General features: G+C 35.8%; 1 protein-coding gene across 3 annotated transcripts in view; it reads left to right on the forward strand.

Moving 5' to 3' along the window:
• Positions 1-4,710: 4,710 nt before the first annotated feature.
• The window catches only part of GABRA1 (gamma-aminobutyric acid type A receptor subunit alpha1), a 61,044-nt gene continuing 47,149 nt past the window's right edge, over positions 4,711-18,605 (forward strand). Inside the window, exons 1-3 of one of the 3 annotated variants that reach the window (XM_019450230.2) lie at positions 4,711-5,145; positions 7,474-7,562; positions 11,003-11,115. In XM_019450230.2, coding sequence (XP_019305775.1) covers positions 11,005-11,115 — 111 coding nt within the window. In that variant the 5' untranslated portion in view covers positions 4,711-5,145; positions 7,474-7,562; positions 11,003-11,004. Of the gene's footprint in view, positions 5,146-5,229; positions 5,271-7,473; positions 7,563-11,002; positions 11,116-18,605 lie in introns of those variants that run through there. The other 2 variants (XM_019450228.2, XM_019450229.2) reach the window with 2 other exon arrangements.

An 18,605-nucleotide genomic window follows, 5' to 3' on the forward strand; every position in this document is an offset into this window, starting at 1 on the left:
TATTATACGTACGTTGTCTCTCACTGTGTGGAGATGTCAAAGTAGCCTTCCAGCATGGGAGAAAGAATTTGTCTAAGTAACCCAGATGGTAAATGTATCTAGGTTAAGGTTCAAAAAGTGGTCTATTACTTAAATCACAGTTCTTCTTCCCACTGAGCTATTATTTCAATACCAATTATAAAAGAAGGTATAGTCCTCTAGGGGCTCCTGGGAGGATCAGTCAGTTAAGCACCAACTCTTGATTTCAGTTCAGGTCATGATCTCAAGTTTCGTGAGTTTGAGCCCTGCATCGGGCTCCACACCAACAGTGCAGAGCCTGCTTGGGATTTTATCTCTCCCTCTTATTCTGCCCCTCCCCTGCTTTCTCTCCCTCTCTAAAAAATAAGTAAACTTAAAAAAAAAAAAAAAAGAAGTCATCGCTCTCTGAATGTGCTAGTATAGTTCATTAGCAAGATGGTCTGTATTATATACAGGGAAATTAGAAAAGGAGGACTAGCTTAGTGAGTGTAAAAATTTCATATGAATATCTGAGATTATATGCATAAATGCAGGTGTCATCATGTTTAACTGCAACCTGTACATTTACTGATACAGATTTATAACCATGCTTCATATATGTTACAGCATACTTTCAGTGTACATGTCTAAACCATGCAAAGACATTTAAAAAGACCACTTTATTCTAGATTGCAGTTGAAACTTATTTGATATTTCATTATTTTCACTTGTCTCTTCTTCTCCCTCACCCCAAATTATTTTGTAAATGATAAAAAGCCACACTGAATTAATGAGAACACTCTTGCTGTTTTTTTTTCTCATTTGGTTCACATTTAGTTGGAGAAAGTAAAAACATTTCTGTTGAAAAGAATCAGTACCACTTCTTCAATTAGGTCAGGGCTTCCTGCCATTTAAAATTGACAGAAAAAGCAAAATGTACCAGACTGCTACACTGGAAATAGAGCTATCAGGCCTCCCCAGGATCTGTGGTCCTAGGTTTGACCTCAAATCCCTTCGTCCCAGAACCAGTGACTGTTTGAGGGTCCCTTAAGGGAATGGCCTTGTAAGACAGAAGGGAAATATTAGGAACCTCTGAAACACTAAAGTAGGCTTGACGCTGTGTTGTAGTTTGATGCACTAGACCAGCAAAAGGAAGAATCTTGTCATGAATAAATATTATTTTTTAAAGATTTATTTTTGAGAGAGAGTGTGTGTGCACACATGCAGGAGAGGCAGAGAGAGAGGCAGATAGAGGATCTGAAGTGGGCTCCGGGCTGACAGCAAAGAGCTTGATGTGGGGCTTGAATTCACATACTGTGAGATCACTTGAGCCCAAGTGGGATGCTTAGCTGACTGGGCCACCCAGGCGCACTGTGAATACATGTTTTTAAAAAATGTTCAAAGGAAGGTTTTATGTAACTGATAAGAAGATGGTTAAACATAGAGTAAGATGAATACAACAGATTTTAACATGAGCTTACAACCAGAGTAACAAAGGACATAAAGTACTGTGGAAGTGTGGTTAAGAAACTAAGCTTTGGAGTCAGAAGATCTGAAATGCATGAACATTCTCTACCCACATGACCTTTGGCAAATCTCTCACTCTCTCTAATCTATCATTTATTGAATGATTTGTAAAACAGGTGTATTAAAACTATCTCTCACAGACATGTTTTGGGAATAAGTTGTTAGGTTTATGCAAATTTGTTAGCACATTACTTGGCACCAAGTAAACCCTTTAAGAATATTAAATATCATGGTTATTACTATTTCAAGAATTTACTTCAATCAGGTGCATACACACTTTGAAGGGATTTATTCCCCTGGGTAGAAGAAAAAAAAAAAAAACAAGAGTGTCAACAATTATTTAAAATGTTCAAGGAGCACCTGGGGTGGCTCAGTTAGTTGAGTGTCCTACTCTTAATTTTGGCTCAGGACATGATTCTAGGGTCTTGGGATCAAGCCCCCACAGGGGTGCTTCATGCTGAGCATAGAGCCTGCTTAAGATTCTCACTTTCCCTCTAACCCTCTCCCCTCTCACACACTCTCCCTCTAGAATAAAAAAATAATAAATAAATAAAAGATCCAATATAACAGGACAATATAAAGTAAATTAATTCCTTACTATTAATTTCTTATATTCCTATATTTATTCCTTGGTTTTATGTTCATATGTTAAAGATATCTTGATGGGAAATAATAAACACTGATAATCTAGAGTTGCAATTGCTGTTTTTGGAGTAGTCAAATTTTCAACACTTAAATGGCTACAATTTATTTATTAAATTCATTTATTAAAAACATATATGCCCAAAAGCAAGTTATACAAATATCATCTAGTAAAAACTGCCCTGTGAGTGTTGTATTTAAAAAAAATTTAACATTTATTTATTATTGAGAGACAGAGAAACAGAGCATGGGCAGAGAGAGGGAAAGACACAGAATCTGAAGCAGGCTCCAGGTTCTGAGCTGTCAGCACAGAACCTGATGCGGGGCTTGAACTCACAAACTGCGAGATCATGACCTAAGCTGAAGTCAGACACTTAACCGACTGAGCCACCCAGGTGCCCGCCCCCATGTGAGTGTTGTATTTTAAATAGAAACTCATAGTATGGACATTTCCATTTCCATATGTGCTCTGTAATTTTAAGATAAACCCAATAATTACTTATAAATATTTGTTTGTTTTAAAATGTATGGAAATGCTGCACAATTGTCACATAATACTTTCAACCTGAAGAAAGATATCATTGGCATTGTTCTCAATGTGATTATTGTGCAAATGATAATGTTTCAGTAACTGTGCTTGAAAAAAAAAACATAAGCAGTAGAGTGATTGGTTGTGTGGCATTAGATATAGGATAGAAAGTCATTCCCATTTGCAAAACAGTGTAGAAGAGTAGAAGGAGCTGTGACAATTTTACCAGGAGGGGAAAAAAAAAGATGAAAAGATTACATTTCTGGGACTATCAGTCTTTGCTGAATCAAAACATAACCATGGAATTACATTATATATTGTCAGGTAAGAAAATAGTGTTTTCTAATTGTTAACCCAGGATTTCAAAATCTTAGTAAAGTGAGTTTTATTCTCACAACTGCTCAATCAATACATGATTAATGGATAAGCACATAAATAAATTTTAAAAAATTGAGTAATATCACATAGGGAAGCTATGATGAGCCTCAAAGGATATCTTTAAGAGTACATTGACCTTTGTTGTGTCTGAACAGAGGAGGCAACATAAAATGATCTTCAAATTTCTCTTCCTTAAAGATTTATTTCTAAAATCATTTCCCAGTAACATTTCCCGTTCAAAACTCAAGATAGCAAAGCCGGTTGCAGAAAGTGGTCTTCAATTTTATATTCCTGATCATCTCAATCACCTGTCTTAAGTTGTAACTATGTAAGCTGATTGTATTCCAGCACAGGGTCAAGGAACGTTTGTAGCATCATAAAGCCATGAGTGGTATAGACTGACCATTTAGGTTTTTTATTTCACTTGGCCAAGCTCCGCCCCTATCCAAAACGTCTCCCCTGCTAGAAGTCTTCTTGGACAAAATGATTAGGGAGCTCATCAAAGTTCGGACCTTACTCACCAGAAGCATTACATGGAGGCACCCCACCATTTCAGCACCTCCTACCTAGTCGTGTGCAAGTGCTGAAGGGACAGCTCCCAGAGTTTCAGATCATTTCAGAAAGCACTCCCAGGAAGACAGTACCCATCTCCTCTCTGCTACAAACACCCATTCACAAAATCCGAAGAGAGAACTACAGTCGCCCCTAGTTCCTTGAAGATTTAGTTAGACTGATGTTGGAACACACCCTCCTTCCCTAAGTGTATAATTACTCGTGGGTGGAGAGCCACCAGGGAGGGTAATAGAAGAGGGCAGAGGGAAAAAATTAATTAATTTAAAAAAAAAGTAGAAGACGGTTTTGTCCTGACTTCTGAAAATCTTGTTAATTTTCTCTCCTCCCCCTCTCCCATTTTCCCAATCCGGAGAATGATGGAGTTCGAGGCAAGGCAATGATTCCGGAAATGGAGATATGACTCTCAAACCTAGAAATGATCTGGGTGATTTATTTAAAGTTAAATACTCCTCGCCCCGGGAACCCAGCACAATTCTTATTTAAAGGAGCTTGTGTTTTCTCCTACATAACGTAAACAGGCAAACAGTTGCCTCCAGAGGTTGGAAACCCGGTTCCGGAGCGCGTTTCTTGCTGTCTTCTAAGCTACAGACGAAGGTGGGGTGGACAGCGCTCACAACCTGTGAAAGTGCGAAAGCCTCGAGAAGCCCGGTGGCCAATTCCCTACTGGCCAGAACTCTTCCCCGCCATCCCTCATCATTCGTGACTCTGCAAGACACAGGGACTCAGACATGTGTGTGGGAGTGCGTGCGAGGGAGGCAGGCGAGAGGACAGCGGCTCTCCACATGTGCAACCCTGCAGCTAGCTCCCTGCACTCATTCATGTGCATGCAGTGGTTGAATCTTTCATCAAAGCTGGACTAGTTATACTTATCAGCTGTCTTTTTTTTTTTTTTTTTTTTTGATGGGCACACCTTAAAACAGTGTTCATGAATTGGAAGTGTGAAAAGGTACTGAGTGGAGTCCCTATGCCTCTCACCCTCACTACCCTTTCCTCCCTCATCTCTACTCCCCACAAAAAAAGGGAAAGCTTGCAGCAGATTGTGGAAGGATTTGAGTCTGCAGCCAGAGAGAAGGGGATTAGGGCCAGAGCTATGCAAGTTAAATTGTGCTGCATATAAAAAATGGGCGGATTGGTCTCCAGATCCAGAGGCTGGTACCACCTTCCTTTCTAAAATAAAATCTCTCTGGCATGAAGTCACCGCCTATTTCACATCCGGTTTGCCCTGGGACGTATTACTACTGTCTTGGTAAAGAGAAATCTTTTGTTGTATAGCTGCAGATCGGATACTGGGAAGCAAATTTGGGTGTGAAATCTTCAGCAAAGGAGCACGCAGAGTCCATGATGGCTCAGACCGAGTGAGTGAGAGGCAGAGCGAGGACGCCCCTCCGCTCCCGGCGCGCCGGGACTCGCGGACTCGCGCTGGCTCCAGGTTCTCCGCGATTTTCTCTCGCACACTTTTCCCGGGTCTTGAGCGATCCTGTGCCCAGAGGGGGCCCGAGGTAAGTGCGGCTTCGGACCGCTACACGCACAGCCTTGAACGTGGCTTTTCCTAGCTGGAGAGACGGGAATGCTAGAGAAAAAAAAGAGAAAGAGGGAACAGGACAAGAGCCTGATCCCATAGCAGGTAGAAACAACGAATGTTTTTCTTTCAGGGTGAAAACCGCAGCGATATAGAAGCATTATTCCCACCCCCCCTCCCCGTACCTCTTGTCTTTCCTTCTTTTCTTAGGCAGATATGAATTTATTCCGCGGGGTGGGTGGTGACATGTTGTTTTGATTTTTTTTTTTTTTTTTTTTCAGGAGGTAGCTGGGATGAGGTGGGGAGGGGCTTTGGGGGGCATCGTTTAAAGTTAAGATGCTGGGACAGAAAACCTGTGTTAATGTTCCATCCTTGGGAAGGCACTTTCTCATTCTGGCTGCAAAAATGCCTCTTTTCTCCTTTCCAGTGGACGCTGCTAAAATGCCCTCTGGTGTAGGGGTCTCTCTGGTTCTGAACATAAAAAACTCAACTTATCATTTGATATGGGTGGTGAGGGATATAGGTGTTTGGAGGGTGTGTGTTTGGCAGGGGGGAGGTTGAAGGTGGAAAAGGGTAAGGAGGCAGCTTAGCATTTCTTTTAAACTATTATGTTTGTATTTGCAAGAAACTTTCTTACTCAACAACTCAAGTGCCATGATAGGTTTGTTTTTCTCTTTAAAATGCCAGAGGAGGACAAAAAGCTATGGTACCATGCCTTGGGATTTGTTTTGTTTCATTTACCCCTTCGGGAATCACCTTTTTTTTTTTTTTTTTAATTTTACAAAGGCCAACAATTATTAATGGATAAGAGAAATTGTTTTTCCTTCATAACAAATGTTGAAGATTAATGCAAGAATGAATTATAACTGTGCAATTTAGATGCAATATTTTAACATAATGATATTTATCCAATAATTCTTGTCATCTGTGCCAAAATCAGTGACTAAATTAAGTAGAAACTATGAAGCTCACAGCTCTTATCTCTAGATCTAGACCATTTCACTCTAAACACATTAATTATGTTTCATTGCTTACATGCCTGTTTGTAATGGTTTTTACTGATATAAATGATCCCCAAGAGTGTGGAAAGCATTTGTGTAGATGTACTTAAAGGCATACCACATTAAACTATACAGTGCTTAATAAAAAACATGCTTTAAAAGACATGCAATGCATTAATCACTCACGGTACTAAGGAGTATAGATTCAGGGAAGGGCTAATAAATACCTCTAACATTTCTCATGTTATAGCTGCCATTAATTGTAGCAAATTAAATAAAGTGTTGCCACATCTGCTCTTACCCAGGTAGTGCACTGATTTTTAAAAATCGTCTCCACAAATAGGTCCTAGTTTTTCAAAATTCTCTAAGCTTTCCATACTCCTCCTTTCCTCCAGCATCCCACTATCAAGTCTAAAATTCGACAATCAGATGGTGATTGATTGCACTTTACCTAAGAGGGAAAAAAAGATTCCCTTATTCATGCAAAGCAAAGCACTCTAGCTCCCATCTGTCTGAGATGAAACATTTTCTAGCAGCAACCTGGCAGAATTCAAGAGGGCTTAAAAGATATGTGTGGGCATGTTTGTATGCATTTATGTGAGTGTGGTTTGTGTGTATGAGAGAGATTAGCACATGGCTTGACTGTAAAGTGTGTCCTTTAGCCTCACAGAAGCATTAGTGAGCATACTTAACAAGGCAATCATAGGCAGAGAATATAAGCACGACTTCAGCATTCAACAGTGTGTTTCTTATGTTGTTGTTTTTTTTTTAAGATAAATACAGTTGCTTCTGAAACCAAGGTAAATCCAGAATTCAAAGATGAAGTCAGTCATTGAAGCATATTAACCAACCCCATTCCAGCTCCTAAGCATGTTCTCCCCATTATAGACACCAGCTTACAAATTTCAATGCACAGTTCAGGCGTGGAAACTCAAATCAGAAAGGTCAATATTCTCAAATGATAAACAACAAGAAGAGAGTAATTCAAGCTATATTAGAAATATAAAACCTGGAGGAAAAAAAAACTCACAGTTTTCATGTTGAGCAGTATTGTCACCTGAAAGGATTTCAACTTGTATTCTTTTACAGGAGAAATTAAGGCACTGATATATTTCTGAATGGAGAAATGGAAGGGAAAGTGGAGAATGGATGGTCCAGGTTTCCATTGCTTCCAATGAGGTGTCATATCCCAGTGAGGTCATTTCCTGATTTCAAAGCATTCATCTGAACTGCCTCAGTCAGCCCTAGTGGTTATAACCTGATGTTTCTTGCAAGAGACATTGATCTCTACTTGTTCTACTTTTCAGCTGCACAAGCCCGCGATGAAGAAAAGTCCGGGTCTCTCTGACTATCTTTGGGCCTGGACCCTCCTTCTGAGCACATTGACTGGAAGAAGGTGGGGGCACTTTATTTTAAATCTGCATGAGAATTTCTGTAACTTTTTGTTTATTCTTTCAGGGGGAAGAAAATTGTCCTTGGATGAATTCATGACTAAGGGAATCCAAAAAAACTTAACTGCAATAAAATTCCAACTAAGAATAAAGAAGAGCAGTATGAAAAAATAATCATCTTATTTGCGTGATAGTTAGAATACACTTAACACGCTTTTGTTAAAGGAATGTATTCATTCAACATTTAAAGCTTAAATTGAACTTTTTACTGTTCAGTTGTAACTGAACAAAATAAGTTGTTTCCTAATTCATAGAAAAAGTTACTCCAATTAATGTCTGTGTACTATGTGAGTTGATTTTCCAACAAGAAAATTTCTAGCCAGTTGTAAAGATCATAGAGTAACTTGTGACTATATGAAAGTGGGAAGTTTAAAATAATATTTGTAATTTGAAAGTCATACGTCTCTATAAATGCATGTGCATATTATTTTGAAACCATTATTTGTGTAATCGATTGAGGTAGAATATGCCAAACAACTATTTGAGAACATTAAGTAAAATTGAACTTTCCCATTTAAGCATAACTGCTATGGAGACGAGTTATGATAAAAATTTAATAATGTGCTTAACCATATTCAAAATATTTACTAGTGATCAAATCAAGCATATAAACACATTATAGAAGCAATGATATAAATGACCAAAGAACCAAGAAGAGCTAAAGATTTTTCTTTATCTGCTTTTGTATTTCTTGCGTAGTCTACTCCTATGGCCCATAAGAACGTTTTAGACGTATTATAAACACCTAAGGTTCTTCAAAATGTAATGGAAAGTGAACTCTCATGAATTAAGGCGGAGAGAAGCACTAGCTGGAAAGATATGAATTTAGGAGGATTTTTTGAGTTGGGAAGTTGTCTGTTTTTATTTTCTGCTATTGTGTATGGTAAATAATGACTTACCAGATAATAAAGAGATTCCCTATAACCAGATACTCTTAATCTGAGGAGTTAAATGTTATTCATTGCTTTTGAAAAATTATAAGAAGTGTTACTATTGTAATGACCTGTAGATGGAGTTAGTGCACAGCGTTTTATTATATAGTGGTTCATATGGAATCAAAATCAGGTACTGTAACTGACATTTCTTTTTGAATTATATTTTCAGTTTAGGAAACCTTACATTGGCATAAGTGTTTAAGAGCAATACATAATCTTGTTCTTTATCCTGGGGTTATTTTCTGACAATTACAACTGGACACGGTAAATTAGAAGTAGAGATAAAAGAATAACCTGATTAGAAAAATCCCATGAAATAAAGATTACTATTCCAGTTGGGATAGCAGAACTAGTTTTCTGGGAGGGAAGGAAAGTCTCTTTTGGCTTTTGTATGACAATGAATACAATTGCTGGAAATGGCATTTGTAAGATAAAACCAGAGATAAAAACATTTCCTGAATTTGATATAAGCTTAAACACAAAGAAAATGCAGGAAAAGGTAATAGACAACCGCATATTCTAGGAATCCTATCAACAATCTAATTGTGCTCTGTCACGTCACCCCATCTCATCTTTCCCCCTTCTTATTTCATGCTTTCTTCCTTAGACCCCTTGATCAGGCCTTCCTCACAACTTAAAGTGTACTAGCATTTCTTTTCCACCTTTATCAAGATGACCTTCCAATATCCTTGAAAGATGCATACATGGCAGTTCGTTTTGTGACGAGTTTTTATAAATAATTGCATTCAGACAACTATTTTTGCTTTATTGGTGTTATCTACTAATGAGACACCCTGGAAGACACAGAGCTCAGTAAAAATTTGATTTAAAAAACTAGTAAGATGTTTAATTTTGCCAAAGGAGAGTAAACTCTCAATCTATATGGTATAATGTTGAATTTAGGAGAATGAAAAATTGTTTCATAGAGGTACATTTCATATATTTAATATCATGAAGAGGTTTTAGTTTTAATAGCTTTATTAAATTCAAATTTTATCAGAAAAATGTCCATTGAATTTTGCCAATATAAAATTAAGTACCTTTTAAAAAATAGTCTTTGTTTTTGAAATGTTACTTTGATTATGTTTCTTGTTCTGGTCAAATAAGTGTATCCTGGTTTCAATTACTAATTTTTTACATTGAGCAGTAATATAAACAAACAAGAGTGAAGCCGAAAGCACATTAAGTTGAAAGTATGAAAGTGATATTTTTGTGGTGTTTCTTAGTTTACATTCTGAACTCGTTTTTCTTGTACTCAAGGTCAGAGCTATTATTGAAATATGTCAGTGAGTGTGATCCACCCTAAGATAGAAAACTCTTCTCTCAAAGGCTTTTGGAAGTGTCATCCTAATCATTACATAGAATATGATTCAATGAGCAAAAATGATAATGTGATTAATATAAGAAATACACAATATTTGAACTGTGGTCACTATATGGTTGAAACTCAAAGATTAATGATAAGGGGTAGGAACTATACTTGCAAATGAAAAGATTTAAATAGAAACAATTACTCCAGGATAGAAGAATAGAATTAAAGTTTTAGACTAAAAGTTGAAGAAAACTGAATTCGAGTTTAAGCTCTGCTCACAAATAGCTGTGTTTTCTTAAACAAAATCTAATCCCACGCTACAGTTTACTAAACCATAAATTAAGAATATTGGAACATGTCTTTTTCAAGGTATCTTTTATTTTTAAGACAGAAATGATACAAATTCAATTAGAGTTTTAAATAGACACGTCACAAAAATTGGTTCATAAACCTTAGGGGAATGGAAATTACACACTGACTTGAAACTATAATTATCCTAAGAAACAAGTTTTAACTATTTGTCTCATCTAAATACCCTGAGAGAATATCAGAAGGACAAATATATATATATATATATATATATATATATATATATATGTATATGTGTGTACACATATACATATATATATATAAATATATAAAGTGGATTGAAGGAAGGTTATGTTGGTAGGTGAAATCTTAGACTAATGCTGCATGTTAATTAAATGAAAACAAAACTATTAATTTGATAGCTCATAAATACATTTTTTTTTAATTTTAGAAGAGGTTTGCCAGATTTTTTTTCTCTCCCTAGCATGCATTAACATTCTTGCTTGCCCAGAGAAAACATGCATTATAGCATTGTATATGTGCTGAAATTTATACATGTAAAGAGACAAAACACATTTACTGTTATTTTGCTTACATAGAAGAAATAATAGAATAAAGAACTTACCATCTGTGAGAACAAATATGAGAAAATGATAAAAATTAAAATCTTACTTTTTTTTTTTTTTTTTTTACTTTACCAAAAGGAATTTTCAAATTAAGATTCAATAGAAAAGAAGGTAGGAATATCCAGGGAAGGGTTTATTTGGAAAAAGGTTTTAATAGAAATGTATAATTTAGATTAATACCTGAATTTATGCTTTTTTTTCAGCTATGGACAACCCTCATTACAAGATGAACTTAAAGACAATACTACAGTCTTCACCAGGATTTTGGACCGACTCCTCGATGGTTATGACAATCGTCTGCGACCAGGATTGGGAGGTGGGTCACATTATTGTGTTTTTATTTTAGAGAACAGTATTAAATATTTACTAATGAAACCTTGCTTTCCTTCTAAATGATAGAGTAATAAGAATGGCAGTATGTAGTTTAATGGACTAATCCTATTTTTAATAGATGGCTCATTGTTAACTCAATTTACTAAGGTAGTTCTGTGCACATACCTATATGTAGTAAAAGGCAGATACAAACTTCTCATAATTACATTAAAAATGTTACATTTGCTTGTCAATCATAATGTTTTCTGTGCAATGACTTGATTATCCAGGGGAAACATGAAGATAATTTTCTCCCTTCCAGCCCAAAGGCTACATCTACTTCATTTGGCATTGCTATGTTTGCATTGAATTCAAGTAGATTATCTCTGAGCCTAATGCTCTAAACATTTATTTTGGAATATTACATATTGATCCACTATTTTGCATTAGATTAGCACCAACTCTAGGATAAAAGGTGAATGTGATAGATGGTAATTTTTTTAACCATGCATTTGAACTTAAATCTCAATTTTCTGTAGTAAAAATATATTTTTCTTTCTTTACCAATTAATTGGTTACACTAATGAGTTTCTACTTAGGAAGAAAATAGCACTTAATAATACAATATTTATAAAAATAAGAGTAAATAGTGTTAGCTATTACACACTTTTTTTAATAACCTTTGAATAAGATAATTAACCAATCTTATTTAAACAACGACTAATGAAACAAAACAAAATATTGATCTAAGAGTAAAACAAGGGAAGCAAGGAAATAAATTATTGTTTAAAGTCACATAGGAAACGAAGGTGAGGATCTATGATTTCCAGCTATAGCTAATGCTACACTTTCTCTGAAGCATTTGTTAGCAACTATTTAACAGGAATATTTAAATTACAATTAAGTGGCAATATTAAGAAAGTCAGCTCTTCTTTACTTAGATAGCAAACATATACAAATAATAAGCTTAAGAATCCAAATTTTGATTTTAAAACTGAATGGTAGACTGCACTTACAGTCTATTTTTTTTTTAATATTTTGAATAGTGTAATCACATAGATGGGGATCATGGGTCTGTTTTGAGGCTGCCAAATGCCCTTAGTGTCTCAGAGGTTTAAGAGGAACTGCTGTGTCAAAGACACAACTCAAATATATCTCAGAGGTCTTACCAGGTGTTTTTTCTTGTCAATTAAAACGTTCATTCTTACACATGCTGTACAAATTCCTTCAGGTGTGAATTCCACCTACTTTTCCTTTTCTACATTCTTAGAAAAAAAATCTTAAGGAACAAATGTATTGTTAAGAAAATGGAGTGCATAACCGTGTATGTGATGTATTGCAGTAATGTTTGTGTATATCTAAACATCTCAATTGGCTTCAGGAAAATTGTCCTTAAATCATAAAATTTGAAATAAATTACAAAGACTGCAGGTAGGGGATGAATGTACAAAAAGAAAAACAGGATAGTGATATAACTTTTAGAAAAAAGACTTTCTAAAGTACTAATGGGCATGCATCTGATTCGTTTACTTCCTGCTCCATGACACCAGTCCTTACTAAATCAGCAGAATTTTATAATGCATCTAGAAAACGTTGTTTTCATTCTGGCTTAGGAAATCCCATGTAATACTTCAACATATGAATATGAGTATCCTCTGTCAGCTTGGTGTGCATAATTTTCAGTTTGTGAAAGGATTTTTAAATATATACACACACACCTTTAATGATCAGCTGTGTGGTTGTATAATACACACATACACACACACACACACACACACACACACACACCTTTAATGATCAGCTGTGTGGTTGTATTGTTGTTTGGAGTGTAAGTAATAGACCCTGACTGCTCATTGACATTTAATTATATATCTTAACTATTATAGACATGTGTATGTTAACTCTTTAATCAAATATAGTGTAAGCAGGAAGCATTTATCTACTTCTTATATGCATACCTGGGTCTTGGAGAGACACAGAACTCAAAGACATATAAGGTAGACTAAGAATAAGTTGAAAAGCTAATTTTCAAGAACTGAGATAATGGTAGATTTGTTAACAGAAACAACTACATTGATTCACACTGCAACATTACTACTTTGTTAGAATTTACTTTTAATACTGATTTAATGCCTCCTAATAACAAAAATAGACATGTATTTAAAGAACAGGAATAGTAGTTAGCCAAATGTAGTCGAGGTATATTCTTTTTAATTGAAATGGATAAAATGTGCTATGATAATAGAGAATTCAAGGACTCAAGAAAATTTAAAAGAATGGATGTGCTTTAATATTTGCTAAGATGACTTTTCTGATATTTATTATTCCTGGAAACAGTGATTTTAAGGATATGATAGACCAAACAATTTGAAAAGTAGCTCAAATTTTTGCTTCTGTTTCTATTTTATGTATCATCCTGGAATGTACTGTAATTAAATCTGATAAACTTGAGAGTTATGAGGAAACTTTAATACTGACTCACTTAATTTTTGTTAATTTTCTTGGAGTGCAGTTTTTAGCCATAAGTGATATACTGGTATGTGTTTATTACATGTATCTCCTGAGTCATCAATATTTTTAAGTACATTTTGAAAATGTCTGTCTTTAGAAAACTACACCTTAAAATATTAAACATGGTTTTTAGATATTTTCGAAGACACAATCAGCTACAGAATTAGAAAAACATTACCCCCATGTTTTCTGGATGCTATAAGCTGAAATTATTGAATGCATTTTCTCTGTAGTTATTTTAATTTCATTTCTTTACCATAGATTTGTGCGAAGTATAACATAAATTCCAGTAGATCTCCATTGCAAAAGTGTACTTTTGTTGTTGTTATTGTCACATGATCCATTTGCTTCTTTATCTACCCATTTTCACTGATGAAAAGTCCATGTAGACGAAATACTTGAAAGATTATCATTAGCTTCTAAGAGAGTAAAAGTTTCCTCTTAATAGCTTTGTGATCACAATTGAGGTAATCTCTAGCAAGAGAAATGGGCCCACTCTCTTCTCTATTAGGACAAAAGTCTGGTTTTATAAGAAGAGTAACATATGCAGAAGGCAGGGATGTTTTATTCTGAGTATCTTCCAAAGGTATAGAAATGTAATAAACTGAGACTCGAGACAAATGTAAGAAACTCTTGTATGTGCAAATTCATCATGACCTGTTTTTCAGAAAAACACACTGCCATCCGAAGGTATAGCAATACTCTTTGGAGACACACACAGTGGATCTAATAACTAAGCAACAAAATATGAAGCTTGGTTCATCTAGATGATAGAAACCAGTTTGCAGATATTGTTACACTATTTAAAAAGTCTACCTTTTCAGAGCCCAGAGAGCAATCCTGGGAAAATGATAGGATCACATAAAGAAATATACCCTGGAAGGGATATTCATTCTTTCTTTCTTACTCTTTCTTTCTTACTCTTTCTTTTTCTTTCTTTCTTTCTTTCTTTCTTTCTTTCTTTCTTTCTTTCTTTCTTTCTTTTTGTAATAGAAGAAATAAAAAGGAATACAATGATACAATGTGTGGAATTCTAATGATAGAATGTACTTTAGTCAGGAGCAAAAGAGAACAATAAGTTCGCCATGTTTATATTTTATTTTTTAAACAAATTTTTAACGTTTATTTATTTTTTGAGAGACGGAGAGAGACACAGCATGAGCAAGGGAGGGGCAGAGACAGAGGGAGACACAGAATCTGAAGCAGCCTCCAGGCTTCGAGCTGTTAGCACACAGCCCGACATGGAGTTCCAACCTAGGAACTGTGAGATCATGACCTTAGCCAGAAGTCTGATGCTCATCCTACTGAGCCACCCAGGCACCCTTGGCCATGTTCATATTTTAAATACAAAGTTAATGAAGAAACCTTTAAATAGACTCAATTTGAAATAATCAGTAGCTAGAAAATACAAAACAAAACTGTCAGAAATTGTGGGATTCATTCTTATTTACAAATCTCTTTTTTTGAGGGCAAGGTATAGAGGGCTGTTTCTTCTTTGAACTAGGGACTAAAGCATGTTTTGGAAAGGCTCTTGCCCAAAGCCTGGTCATTACAGAATACAATTGTTGGGGGAGGGGAGAAGGTAAAAGCCAGAAAGAATGGCAAGATGAGAAACAAAAGGTTAGATAAGAAAGGTGAGCAAATTGGGCATTGAAAATAAGGAGAGGAGGGGAGCCTGGGTGGCTCAGTCAGTTAAGCATCCCATGCTTGACTTCAGCTCAGGTCATGATCTCATGGTTGTGGGATGGAGCCCCACATAGGAGCTGAGCGTGGAGCCTACTTAAGATTTTCTTTCTTTCTCTCTCTCTCCTCTGCCCCTCCCTGCCTCTCATAAATAAATAAATAAATAAGTAAATAAAATGAAAATAAGAAGAGGGAAGTGAGAGGGATAGAGAAGGTAAAGGAGAAGAACACAGAGAAGATGGTAAAAGAGAGGAATCTGTGTTATGAAGATTGGTAGGCTCACATGTTCCTTGATTAATCGAGATTCCTCTTCTCTCTTTAAATCAGGACCAAACCAAACACATTCTGAGTTCACCTTCTGAAGGTTTCTCCTTATTGGCTATTATTAAAATATATTAATGAAACCTGAATTTTCTCCAGCTTCCTAAAGCGTTAAATGATGCAGCCCCTGAATTGCAACCGTCTGAGTTAACATTTGGCCACTATCACATTGGTTCTCCCCTGCACTCTTGGTGGGGGACAAAAACAACCCATAAACATAGATCCCAAACTCAATTCTGAAGGGAGGTTTCAGTGTTTAAGGATAGGTAATGCCCTTCCAGTGACATCCTTTCCTTTTGCACAGCCTTCTATATAGGCTACATTTTATCAATAATAGGACAAAATCCCAGGGTGAGCAGGGCTGATGTTTGCAGTTTATTGTCTGGAACATAACACCAGGCTGAGGGGCTGCCCTTCTTCCTGTTCACAGGCTTCTTAAGCATCTTGCTTACAAAAGACCTTTTCTTCTATAAACAATTTTATTTCACTCCTTGGAAAACTGATTAAGGTAAAACCATTTCTTTAAGTTTATTTATTTATTTTGAGAGAAAGAAAGCATAAGCACAAGCAGAGGAAGGTCAGAGTGAGAGGGGGAGAGAGAGAATCTCAAGCATGCTCTGTGCCGTCAGCGCAGAGCCAAAGCTCGGGGCTCCATCCCAAGAACCGTGAGATCATGACCTGAACTAAATAAACTCCAGAGCAGGCCCGCTCAAGTGCTTAACTGACTGAGCCATCCAGGTACCCCAGGGTAAAACCATTTTTAATGGAACTCTAAAAGGATAGTGCCAAAGGAATGATATCTTTCTTGGTTGAAGCACATTTTGAAAGGATTACAGAACATTTTTGACTCTCTCCCTCCCTGTAACAGTAGTTTCTAGAAATAATATAATTTCTTAATTTTGCCTTAGGTTTAACCTCAATGAATAACATCTAGGGTGATGGATGCCTCTCAAAGACTTCATCATTAAGCCAAAAAGATGAAGATGGTAAAGGAAAGAGAGTGAATGCATACTCATCACGTGACAAACCTAGGTGGATGGGAGAAGTAGAGAGCTAGATGAGTAGATAATGTACTTTACTTATCCCTTCTACACCCTTAAGAGATATTTAGTTAAGATTTTCTCCTTTTTCCATAAGTCTTATAGATTTGGGGTTTTTATTTATTTACTTCTCTCATATTTTACTTGAATATATCATTTAGATGAATATTTGGAACTGGAATATAATTGGGGTTTTTCTCTCAAGGTAACCTTTTTTAAAAGTACTAACATAATATTTAACAACCAATCTTATGCTTCAAAGCAAACTTTCTCCTTAACTTTCTAATTTTCCCAATTTTGGATTTGTTATGCTATATAAGACCTTTTAGACTTCTTTTAGCCCAATTATTGCAAGAGATCTCAGCTTTAAGATGCAAACGTCTCCGACTAAGGAAGGTGACTGGCTTGGATATGTGCACAGCTGGCAAAATGGTGTTAACTCCTTGGAGAATTAGTTTAGGTTCTTTGGTTACGGTTCTTTCTACATCAAAATAAGTAAAGGTGGAAAACTAAGTGATCCGGAAAAAAAGCAAATCGACTTTTGTGAAATTTTGTGTAACTTTGTAAAGTTTAGGTGATTGGGGGTAGAGAAAGCAGTATGGTTTACCTCTTTGTCAAAATTCAACTTTGTATTATTTGTATTATTATTTGTATCCTGTGTGATGATGATATCAGAAGCAACCATTTTATTCATGTTCAACAGAAGCTAACACATACATTTTATATTTATATTAAACAGCCAGAATTGCAAAAATTAAGAGGCTGAGATATTAAGAGGACAATGTGGTGGCTTTTGACAGAATAGAAAGATTCTAAGTTACTGACAATATCCAAAACAATTTAAAAGGTTAGATTCATCCAGTACTTTTTGTTGGTGGTAGTGGTGTTATATTTACGTTGCCAGATAATGGTCTTTGGTATTGTCTTTTGAAATTGGACTCTGGGATCCTTTTCTCTGAATTTGCTGTAGTTTTATCGGGTGCTTTTAATGTGAGGTATGAAACCGATGCTCAGACTTTGGCATAATGCAATCCATTTCCCCAGAAATACTGTATCCAGACATTCCATAATTCAGTTGAATTTTTGAGAAAAAGCAGTTACCAAAAACCCAAGAGGAATTGTTAAAATGAACAGAGAACACCTTTTAACCTTTCCTGGCTGAGATCTCCAGTCAGTTCCTGAAGCCAGCTTGTCTAATGAATCCAACCTAGATACCCAAAGGAATGTTGTAGCATGTTTAGAAACTTTCTACTCTCATCTTTTCCTATTGTATATAAATCATCTTCTGATCAGTGCCAAGAAGTTCCTGAGATGAAATGTAGCTACTGAGATTATGCTCAAGTTATAAAGATCAAGTTATTAGTGAACAGCTGCAGTTTATTTTTTGTGCAGTTACTTTTGAAATTTTTATAGTTTTTATTTCTCATCTTGATTCTACAACCAATGTAGAATATTTTTAAAAATGTTTTCTGTAGATGATTGTGCTTTTTTTCAGGTAGAATCTGAACTCGTTCTTTGAAAAATAATGTTGTAGTGTTTCTGAGATGAGAAACTCTGCCATTTTGGAAAATTTAAGAGAAAACAAAATCCTAAGTGGATGTCATATTCCTCCAAGAGTGCTATAGTTTCGTCTCATGTAACTAAAATGCTATCATGCGAACAGGAAGTATGATGCCTCAAAGCTATTACAGGTTATACAGTCTTGTTCAAGACTTAATATAGACCAAAAGAAACCCATTTCTCCAGCACAACCATCATATTCTTCTCTAAAGGTTACCCTCTCCCAGTAAAAACTGCCTATAATATAAGGAAGAAAGGAGGGAAATTCTCAATGGAAATGAGATTAATCCCTGCCACAATAAAATTTATTTATTTATTTATTTTTGTCCTGGAAGATACCTGTATCATTTGAGTACTTTGAATCTGAAAACACGAAAGG

This window comes from Panthera pardus, unplaced genomic scaffold (genome assembly GCF_024362965.1).
Source record: "Panthera pardus isolate Hobbes unplaced genomic scaffold, ASM2436296v1 HiC_scaffold_2, whole genome shotgun sequence".
In the NCBI taxonomy this organism is placed as follows: Eukaryota; Metazoa; Chordata; class Mammalia; order Carnivora; family Felidae; genus Panthera; species Panthera pardus.